We start from the raw sequence: 11,245 nt of genomic DNA, 5'->3' as shown, positions 1-11,245 counted from the left end.
CCGGAAGTTCCAAATCGTTCCAAAGCACTCAATGTCACTTTTGATTCTCTTGGATCTCTTCCTTTCTTTCCTTATGTATTCAGGTAATATTATATAACGCTGACATGACTTGTAGTTGCAATGCATTATTACTGTCACACAACTATTTTCTTTAAGATAGAATGAAAGCTTCATACAATATTCATCACAATTTAGAGGGCGTATCAATTACATTAACCATTAGAGAGCAATCACTAATTGCTTACTTTCTGTTGCGACAGACATGTCATGGGGCTATTTGTGGGTTTACATCGTTTATTACCTACTACCTTTGCTTCTCACTGGAAGTTTTGGTTTAATTGGGAAAACTCCATAATGAGATTTGAAGGAATCTTGTCATGTCTGTCATGTATAACGACGATTCCTTTGCTATTGATATAATCAGTCCTGCTTCTCTTACTTCATAAACGTAAAAAAATTACAATAACAGATACATCAGTTTAAAATGTAATAAATCATAATTACTTTACTGTCAAACTGTTTCATTTACTTTTCAGTAATGATTCAATAACATTTTCTTTTCCTCTTGTAAAAAAAACAAGAAGTTATTTACGAATGTTTTACCAACTATGCAAGAAAACTGCCTTGCAAATTTTGCCAGCAATTTGCACTCAGGATTTATTTGAAATTGTTAAGTGAAAAAATTAGGATTTACTTTCATTGCTTGAATTGGACTATTGGTGTTTCAACCAAAAAACGAAAGAATATGTAGTTGTCTATGGTTTCAACCATCTTCATATTTTCCCAAGAATTGTTTTGAAAACAAACATTGAACGACATCTTGTCATGGTGCGTTTGTATTTAGACATGCAAAGAAAATTGTTTGCACTTAATTTTTTTTAGATAATGCCTTGCTAATATCTGTTTATTTAGCACCATGACATGAGTTTGCCACAAACGCTGGAATTTGATGAGATACGTAGATTTGCCTCAAGCATATCAAGAACCGCGCGTAAAACGGTCAGATATAAAATATTTTGTGTGCTGAATGACGACGCATATTTCAGAATGATTTAAAAGTTTGTGCATGAAAACCTGTCATGTGGGCGAGAATGTAACTATAATCTGTTATTGATAACGCTCAATTACTAACATTGATCCAAAGGTACAGTACGTCCAAAAATTCATGGCGGTATTTAGTTTCGAAGGATTTCTGTAAGTAGCAGCAGGACTACGAGATGAAACTTGGCTGATGTAATCTTTTGAATGTTTGCCTCCCTTTCTGATCCAAGTTTGTTTGCAATTGCATTATCCAAAAGTACATAAACCCTCACATTGGAATTGTTCAAGGTCAGTTGTAAGTACCCTTCCTTTTCGGTGAAAGAGCAAGACATCGAGCTGCGGGCTCGGGCTGTTGACATGATTCAAGCCGGATGACCCAGAGGGCCGTTTACGAGAGTCTAAAGATCTCTTTGCGATCGGTGGATAACTGGTGCCACCAAGCAAAGGCTGGCAAATCACTACAAAACCGACCTGGCCGTGGAAGGCGCCCAAAGATCTCCACTGTTATAATGCTCATCATCGCCAAATCTCTTAACGAAGAAGCGGCGATTTAGGCAAAAGCTGGCACGAAGGCTGACTGCAAAAGGATATCCTGTGTCTAAGTCCTCAATCCATAAATATTTGAGCGAAACACTCGACGCTCAACCGTACAAACCCCAACTGCAACCAAAGCTAAGCAAGCCGTAACAAGAGGCACGGCTTCAACTCTGCAAGGATCGGAAGAACTGGAACTTAGAGGGCTGGAGGAGGGTATCATTCAGCGACGAGAGTTCATTCAAGCTTTTTCATCCTCCAAATCGCCAGACAGATCGCGTTTCGGCCAATAACATTGACAACGTCTCAAAAATACTGACTGTCCAGTTTCCATTGGAAATTCAAGTTTGGGCCGTTATCAGCCATCGGGCAGTTTTCGAATTGCATTTTATTCACAAAAAAACAGTCTGAGACTTCAGAGTATTTCGTTGATGAAATATTGTCCAGTTCATTTTTACTAGCTTTGTCAAGGACTTGCAAAAATTGGCACAATAACGAAGAAGAGGACCTTTTGCTGAAAGATGTTGATGTTGGTTTTATTCCCGGGATCGTTCCGTATTACAGCACATGAATCATAGACAGAGGGCGACATAATTCAATGAGATACACGCAACCTAAGCGTTATAAATAACGCGATACCACTACATCTGCCATTTACATTTATTTTATCTACACCAATAAAAATGAACTGCGATGTTTGCATATTCCCTTAAAAAAAAAAAGATTTTTATTAGTTGCCTGCTCGTCTCCCTCCCATGGTGTCATCTACATTTCAATCTTATAATGCATCGGTATACTGGGCGCTCAGAAAAAAGTCTAAATCTGAAACCTCATCAACATCCATCATTGCAAAAAATAGGATTAGGTCCACAATAAATACACAGGTTCTAGGACCAGTAAGGGATGTGGTCCGCCAATCGCCAATCACTTCTGAGCCACCTTGGAGGTGTGTGCTAATGCCCTATCCCGTTTGAGCACCACATGCCCATCCGGGAAGTTGGCTTGAACCCTCTGCAACGAGTGTCCTCCCAGGCCTTCACGTAGTCATTCCCCGTGAGCTTGCACCAGACCGGGAACCAGACCCGGGGGGCGGCCTGCCATCAAATGCCACAAAGGCCAGGGACATGGCGGAGCAAGGTGCTTCGTGGTGCTGAGTGCATGAACGGCCACGCCAACATCATCAGAGCTCATAGATCTCGGTCGGGGCCTTTCCAGCATCAAAAAGTGCGTGAATCTAATTTCGTTTGTCTCGTTTGGAAGTTATTTTCTTGGGACAATATTCCACCATGAGAGCAGAATTATCTCTTCTTTTACCAGTTTGAGAGCATAACCTTGATTAATTAGGCAAAAAAAAATATTTTTGCCGAACGCCCGGTACTTAGCATCGCCGAATAAAAGTTATTGACACAGGTCTGGCACTGCCCAAACATGCCAACAACACAGGAAAGACCACAAAAAGGAAAGACCTAGATACTAATATGTGTGTCAAAATTAAACTTGGAATCACACATTATAAATGTCACCTCTAGCTCGAGTTTCCCTGATGTCAAAAAGTGCCTCTAAAACTAGAAGATTTTGTTTGGGATAAGCTCCGATTGAACTAATGAGGTCATGTTTACTAAACAACCAAACCCTGACCGAATACGGTTTTGAATGCTTATTCCATCAAAAACTTTGGTGCTTTGTACATGTGCAAGTATTTTTTTTTGTATTTGGGTGCTAGGGTCGGAATGATGAGCCTCGCCGGGCCAGCAAAGCCAGCCATCGCATCGTCCTTATACTTTTTCCGATAGGCAGTGTCGTGTCCGTTTAAGTTTGGTTCTCCGTCTGTGGGCAGGGTTAGCGTCTTAGAGTTTCCTTGAGAAAGGTCGGGGAGGAGATTCGAACCGCCGACCTCTCTCGTATAAGGAAACTGCGCAAACCACTACACCATGTCTCCTTGTCTTTGGTTGCCTTCGAAAGATTAAATAGAGCTTTTTGTTTCTCAGTTGCTTTTATTTTGGAATTTTGCTTTTTAATGACCTGAACTGTCAACCAATTGATTTCATTTTTTTGTTGTTTTTTATCGTTGCTGAGGGAAGGATTGAGCCGGATCTATTTGGATCCGGAGGTAGGGATATTGTGGGATTGCTTTGGGTTTGGTTTATTTAGTTAGTTGAGCTCCGTCAAGTTTTCTTAGAAGATGGATCCACCACGGTATTGGCGAGTGTTGGACAATTGGACCTCTGCGCTCTTGGTGCGATCTTCGGCCTCCTCAAGCTCTTGTTGAGCTTTACGGTACTTGGCCAAGTTGAGGGCTGCAATCTCTTCGGCTTCCTCGATCTGTTTCTTGTAAGTTCTAATCTTCTGTTGAAGCTTAGTGGCCAATTCACTCATCCTCTCCTGGTTCTTGTGATCCTCGTCTTGTTGGAACTGGAGTTCCTTGATGCGACGCTCACACTTTTGGTAAGCCTTGTAAGTCTCCGAGGTTCCAGATTGGGTGTTGCCCAACTCGATCTCCAACTCGCGAATTCTAGATTCAAGTTTGGCCATGGCATTGCGGCCCATCTTGGCAGCCATATCATTGGCTTCGATGAGACGTTGCTCGAGCTCAACAAATTGACCTTCGAGAGCCCGCTTGTGCTTCTCCTGGGTATTGGAATGGTCTTGCTCAGCTCTCAACTCATCAGCAAGTCTGGCAGCATCAACCATGGCCTTCTTGGCCTTCTCCTCAGAGTTCTTAGCTTGATGGAGCATATCATCAATTTCGGCGTGCAAAGTGTGAATGGCACTCTCCAGTTGTCTCTTGTCGGCGGTGGCTCGGTTGTTGACGACAGTCATCTCATTGACAGCGCCTCGGGAGTCAGCCAATTCCTGGTCAGCTTGTCGCTTGCCACGATCAGCAGAGTCCAAAAGAGCACGAGCCTCCTCCAACTCGCCTTGAAGAGCATTGGCCTTGCGATCAGCAAGTCCGGCTCTCTCGGCAATCTCTTGGCGTTGACGGCTTTCTTCCTCATAGGACCCTTCCACGTCCCTGAGTTGTCCTTGGTAACGCTTAATGGACTTGTGTGCCTCGGCATTGGCCTTGTTGGCATGGTCCAACGCAATCTCCAGTTCATTGATATCCGATTCAAGCTTCTTCTTGATCCTAAGAGCCTCAGCCTTGGCTCGAGCCTCAGCCTCCAAAGAAGCTTGCATGGAGTCCATGGCACGCACATGGTTCTTCCTATAAGAAAAGATAAGGCGACGGTCAGGATGCTAGATCGCACAATTACCAGTGTATTCGAGTTTACCTGGTGTTTTCGAACTCCTCCTCCTTCTCTTGGATCTTGCGATCAATCTCTTGGCGGACTTGCCCCAATTCCAATTGGGCACGTAAGACTTTGTTCTCCTCTTGTTCAAGAGCGGCTTCTGCTTCCTCCAAAGCAGCTTGAAGCTCCTCTTTCTCGACCTCCAAACGGCGTCGTTGTTTGTCCAACTCGTGGATAGATCGGCCGCCATCTCCCAATTGCTCGAGCAAATCTCTGATTTCATCAGCCAAGTTCTTGTTCTCCCTCTTGACGACATCCAATTGCTCAACAGACTCGTCCCAAGCGGCACGAAGACGGAACAACTCACTGCTGTAGTTTCGAGCCTCGGTATTGGTTGCATCAACCTCAGCTTGGAGGTCCTCAACCTTGGCCTTCCATTCTCCGATGACCTTGTCAAAGTTGCGAGCCCGCTTCTCAGAAATAACGGCGGAAGCATGAACACGTTCATACTCGAGCTGAAGATCCTCAAGCTCAACCTCCAGACGTCCACGAGTTTTCTCAGTGCTTGACACCTTCACATTCAAAGACTCGATGGTTTCTTCAGCCTCGGAAATTCTTGCTTGGAGCTTGCCCTTGCAACTATCCAAATCCTCAATACGGCTCAAGCCCTCGGTCTCATACTTGGATCTCCACAATTGCGATTCGGCTTGGGCCTTGGACAAAGCTTTGAGCAAGTCAGATTTGTTCTCGGACTCCTGCTCGATGCGATCCCTCAAGGTCTCCAGTTCAGTGTTCAAGTTCTTAAACTTGCTCAACAGAGACGCTCTGTCCCGAGATTCGGCATCTGCCAACCGCTTGGTGTCCTCAAGTTGAGTGGTCAAAGAAATCTTTTGCTTCCCGAGCTGAGCAATGGAGTTCTCAGTATCCTCAATTTGACGTTGAAGATCTTGGTTCTCCACGTTCAGTTTCTTCTTGGAAGCCTCAGATTCGTTCAAGGCTCGAGCCAACTCGTCCAACTTCTGGTTTCCCTCCACAATCAATCCCTGGGTCATCTTTCCATTTTTCTCGATGTTGGCACGCTCACGCATGGCTTCCTCCAAAGCAGAACGGTTGTCTTGCAAGTCCCGCTCCATGTTGCCTTTGTCCTTCTCAGCCTTGGCCTTCATCTTATTGATGGAGTCGATCTGCTCTCCCAACTCAGACATGGTGTTGTTATGCTTTTGTCGCAAAGCGGCCAAAGTGCCCTCATGAGCAATGTTAGATTCCTCCAACTCAGCCTTGAGTTTGTGGAGCTCACTCTCACGTTTCTTGTTCAGCTCAATTTGGGTGGAAGTATGGTTACCAGCATCCTCGAGTTTCTCAGCCAAGTCCTCGATATCTCGGGACAAGATGGCCCGGTTTTTCTCTGCTTTGGCTCTGGCTTGTCTTTCCACAGCAAGCTCCTCATCCAACTCTTCGAGGCGAGTTTGGAGTTCCTTGATTTGCTTGCTATGTTTTCCTCCCAAAGTTTGCTCATCCTCGATCTTAGCCGACATGCTAGAAAGCTCTTTCTCCTTGCGCTGAATGGTTTGGCTCAACTCGGCTTTGATGCGCTCCAAGTCGGACACAGCCTCCTGAGTGAGCTTCAGATCTCCCTCCACTCGTCTCTTCAGCTTTTCAACATCAGCCTTGGACTTCTTCTCTCGTTCCAGGGAGTCCTCCACCTCGTCCAATGACAATTCGAGCTTGCATTTGACCTTGTTCAGGTGGTTACATTTATCCTCATAAGACTGGATGTCCTCCTCAATCTTCTGTTTACCCTCGCCAACGCCCTTCTTCTCTTTCTGAAGCTTGGCAATCATATCTTCTTGGTGAGTAATCTCCTCCTTTAGGGTTCTGATTTGGCCATCCTTGGTTAGCTTGTCCTCCTCGCATTGTTCCAATTGAGATTCTAACTCCTTGATTTCTCCTCTCAATCGATCAGCATCAAGGCGAACCTTTCCTCCTTGCGCTTCAATTTGAGCTTTTGCCTCCTCTTCAGATTTGACCCTGGTAACGGTATCATCCACTTGCTTTTGCAAGTCGTTTTTCATGCCCTCGATACGATTGGTCTTGTCAATAATGTCTTGAACTGCCGATCCACCGCTTTGAAGGGCAAGCTGAAGATCGGACTTTTCAGCGGATAAACGTTCATGCTCCTGGGTGACCTTCTTGCATTCAGCTACGGCCTTGGCCATGTTCTTCTCGGCAATAGCGATCTTCTCCTCGTACTCAGCTTTGTATTGAGCGAACTTTGTGCACTTCAAGTTGGGCTTGATGGCCAACCACAATTGCCACCACAACCAGGTCTTACCAATGTAGTAATTACGAATGGTTCGCTGACAGCAGTAAAGAGCCAACTTTTGATCTTGCATCTTCTTGAAGACCATACGAGATGTCTTACCACGGGCTTGGGATTGCAACCAAGAGAGAACCTCACCGATCCTGTCTTCGCGTACCTCCTCCATGTAACCCAAGATACCCGCCCTGAAGAACACCTTAGTGTGACCAAGACGGTACTTCTCAGGTTCCAACTTGATGACATCCAAGACAGCTTTGGCTGCAGCCTTGTCATTCTTGGCTTTGGCAACGGCGGCAGCTGCCAAAATGTTGTAGCGGACCCTGAATTCGGGATATTGAACCTTGTTGGGGAATCCCTTTCTGCAAATGGCAATACCAGCCAAGACACCGTTACATTGGTATTGATGCATAACAAGGCCAGACTCCACTCCTCCGGGTTTCTTGTGAGTGTTGGGCACCACACAACGGATGAACGCAGGATCAGTGGCGTACAGGGTCTTCATGAGGTCATCCAGTTGACCCTTGTAGAAAGAAGACACGGTCTTGCCACCGCCCTTCTTTCGGGGTCCACCGGAATCCTTTTTGGCCTCCAAGGGTTGACCAGGGTGATCCTTGAAACATTCGATCAACAACTTGTTGCTTCCGTTCTTAAACAATTCAACCACAGAGTCATTGAGAGGATCCTTGTTCTTCTCGAGCCATCCTGTTAGATTGTAGGAAACAGTAGCGGCATAATGGATCACGGCAAAGTGAGCATGGGGATCAGGCTTGGGACTGGCTTTTTGGAAGTTCTCACACTTTCCAAGTAAATTCTCGTGAAGCTTGGCGGCAAAAGTTTGATCAGTGGCCTTGGGGAAAAGAGACTCCTCTTCAAGAATGGCCAGGAGACCCATGGGCTTCTCAAACATGTCGATACATTTCTGCAAATCCATACCGAAATCCACATTGGCCCAATCTATACCCTCTCGAACGTATTCTTCTTGTTCCAAGACGAACATGTGCTGGTTGAAGAACTGTTGAAGTTTTTCGTTACAGAAGTTGATACAGATCTGTTCGAAGCCGTTGTAGTCGAAGATCTCGAAGCCAGCAATATCCAAGCATCCAATGTATTGGACTTTCTTCATGGATGGTTCCACTAGAGTCTCGTTACACTTCTCCATGATGAATCGGAAAGTCAGCTCATAGATCTTACGAGCGATACCAGCCACGGAGTTGGAAGCCTGAGGACAAGTTTGACCCTTGGTAACCCATTCGGTACCGACCTTCAGCTTTGGCTTGCAGAAGTAGTTGATCATCCATTCGGCATCAATGCCGCACAACTCAGCAACTTTCATTGCATTTTCATCAGTTTTGATTTCAGCCTGTTCCTCTTTGCCCACTGGCACAAAGTCCTTGGTCATGTTTCCCATGTGCATAACGACAGAGGTGAGCTTGTAGATGTTGTAGGTCTCCTCCTCGCTAAACCCAAGAATCCTGTAGGCATCATGGGCAAACTGCATGTCCTCTTTGTCGTCGATGGACTCCACAGAGGTCTTTCCTTGTGACACCCACCAATAGTCGTAGATGTTGTCAGACAGAAGGCACTTCTCTTTCAAATCAGGGACAGCATCTGACATCAGATTGTAGAAAGCGTGGTAACATCGCTCCAACTCGGCTTGGAAGGTCAATCGGGACTTCTCCAAGAGGTAGATAACCATGTCAGCCCCAGAGAGCTTGCCACCTTGGTTGAACCAGATACGGATGAACTTTCCAAATCGCGAGGAGTTGTCATTTCTCACGGTCTTGGCGTTACCCCAAGCTTCCAAGACGGGATTAGTCTGGACGATCTTGTCCTCAAGAGAGGCCTCGCCTTCTTTCTTCTTGCCAGAGGCACCAACGGAGGCAAAGTAAGCAATAACCTTCTTGGTGTTCTCAGTCTTTCCAGCTCCAGACTCGCCAGTAATCAGGATGGACTGATTTTTGCCGGCCAACATCATACCCTGGTAGGATCCTTCAGCTACACCAAAGATATGCGGGGGAGCCTCAGTTCGTCGCTTGCCAATGTACAAATCGATGGCTCGTTGAGTGTAGATGGGGAACCGTTTGTAGGGGTTAATGGCGATACAGAAGAGACCAGAGTAGGTGTAGATGAGCTCATTCTTGTACCTAACCACGGAGTTCCACAAGACGCAGGCGTCATTGAGGTAAGTCAAACCAGCCATGTCATCGCAACAGTCAAACTTGGGAGGATTGACCTGACCCACTTGATCCTTCTTGAAAACCTTTTTCTGAAATGGAAAGTGATCAAATTATTTTGGAGTCCAATTCATAAAGATTCAAAAAGGAACTGTTCACAACCATCAGGTTATAACTTTTCATTCAGCGTAGGAAGAATGTACTGTTCAAATTTGGTCTTGGTAAGCAAGTGCTTTCTTTGGTCTTCAATACCAACTGATGTTTTGGCAATAGTGATTGGTTCAAAAAAAGATAGGCTATTAAATTATTATTTGTACAGCAAATCGCAAGTGGCCAAGCAATCAGTTCAAGAACCCTAACCCATTTTCGTCACGAAGTCTTATGTGAGGGGGAAACATTCAAAAAGGGTCCATTGTGATATTTTATCAACTGAAGGGACGTATGTCCTGACCAAAAATCTGTGACAATCTTAGGATTATATATAGCATGTTTGCAGTCATTTTACCTCTTTGGTCTCCAAGATGGTGACGGTGACCTTATCTCCGTCCGTGGAGTCAATCAAACCCTCCAAGTATCCACCAGTGGCCTTCTCAGGCACCCAGCAGGACTTCTTTGCATCGTAAGGCTTCGCTTTGAGCTTAACCCTGAGCTCATCGGACACAATCAACCATGGAGACGGATCTGGATCGGGTCCTTCGCTCTTTTTGATGTGACCAGGCATTTTTAGAGAACTTTCAAGTCTTCCACGAGAATGAGAAATGAAGTGGATCAGCGAATGTGGACAAGGAGCTCTGGGATCTCCACCTATGGATGAAGCTCTAACGTCTAACCTCAAGAAATCTTGGGTTTATATACTTGAGCTCGTTGGGCAACCTCAACTCTTCAGGTCAGTCATATCACCGAGGTCGGTCTTGGCCATTGCCAAAACACGACCGTCGGGGTGGTCAGAAATAGTCATTGTTCCCATTTCAAGAACGCGTCCATCAGAACACACATTCATACATACATATCCGTTCCAAGCACGCCACCGACCCGGATGAGTCATGAAGCAGAAGTGGTCAGAGCTGGTTGGCTATTCAACCCTATCTACCAATCGCCCTCAGAAGGGGTGGAACAAGGTCATTTTCTTATTTTCAGCATGCTTCATGTGCGAATCGAGTCAAGTTATAGATTTATAAAAGAGAACTTGGATCAAGTTGGTGCGATCATATCTGAGCATTGAGACGAGTCGCATTGGATTGTTATGAAGTGGGTGGAGCTTTCCTCTTGACGTTGTTGCACTTGTCAATTCCCTTGGGAGGGACGAAAGATCAGTTTGGCAGTCTCAAGTACCTCGAAGCAAGTTAGTAGCTCTGAGGGCGAGAGAGAGAGAAGGAGGAGGAGGAGGACAATAGGCGAAATTTCCAAAGGAAAAAGATGAAACACTGACACCTCACGTCCACTTCAAATGCTCATTATTCAGTCCTTTGACAAGAGTTACGTGTCACTTGAAAGTGTCATGATGGAGGAGCTAAAGCCAAAGTTCTTCAGAGCTTCGCGTACTTTGAAGAGCGTTGAAATATGCATGTCCCAAGTTCTCATGGGCATTGTTTATTGTGACATTTCTAAAGCTAATGCACGCTCATAATGGCCATTTGAAATCCGTGGATCCCATATCTCTCCAATTTGAAGGAGCTGTTCCAAAAATACCAACAACTGGAACCAGCCCTGTCATTCGACTCAATTTGTTGCTAAGACTCGCTCGATTAGCTTTGTTTTGAAATGTTGATGGTGAAGATTCATCGGGTGACCCAGGAATGTCGAAGGTTCAATTGACTTATGTGCTGCTGTCATGAGCATGTAATTTGTATTCCCTTGGCCGCCGTTTTAAGAAAGATGGAAAATTAGCGACACGGGGTCCAAATTTCCTTGTTGAGACTCTCGATTCAAAATACACGGACTAACTT

At 45.3% G+C, this 11,245-nt stretch overlaps 1 protein-coding gene across 1 annotated transcript; it reads right to left on the bottom strand.

Moving 5' to 3' along the window:
• Nucleotides 1-3,549: 3,549 nt before the first annotated feature.
• On the bottom strand, nucleotides 3,550-10,083 carry LOC131881281 (myosin heavy chain, muscle-like). Its single transcript, XM_059228109.1, has 3 exons — nucleotides 9,805-10,083; nucleotides 4,848-9,391; nucleotides 3,550-4,780 (listed from the first exon to the last, which is right to left on the bottom strand). Exons 1-3 carry the CDS (start codon nucleotides 10,018-10,020, stop codon nucleotides 3,751-3,753), a joined length of 5,790 nt encoding a protein of 1,929 aa, XP_059084092.1. The 5' UTR covers nucleotides 10,021-10,083; the 3' UTR covers nucleotides 3,550-3,750.
• Nucleotides 10,084-11,245: the final 1,162 nt, after the last annotated feature.

This window comes from Tigriopus californicus, chromosome 1 (assembly GCF_007210705.1).
Source record: "Tigriopus californicus strain San Diego chromosome 1, Tcal_SD_v2.1, whole genome shotgun sequence".
In the NCBI taxonomy this organism is placed as follows: domain Eukaryota; kingdom Metazoa; phylum Arthropoda; class Copepoda; order Harpacticoida; family Harpacticidae; genus Tigriopus; species Tigriopus californicus.
Note: the sequence above shows the minus strand (reverse complement) of the source record. Positions and strands in the feature narration are given on the sequence as shown.

Bases quoted from the DNA above. Each gene is read 5' to 3' on its own strand.
- LOC131881281 (XM_059228109.1), bottom strand. From the start codon at position 10,020: ATGCCTGGTCACATCAAAAAGAGCGAAGGACCCGATCCAGATCCGTCT. The intron at 9,392-9,804 runs GTAAAATGACTG...TTTCCATTTCAG, and splicing joins CCATCTTGGAGACCAAAGAG to AAAAAGGTTTTCAAGAAGGA. The intron at 4,781-4,847 runs GTAAACTCGAAT...CTTTTCTTATAG, and splicing joins GAGGAGTTCGAAAACACCAG to GAAGAACCATGTGCGTGCCA.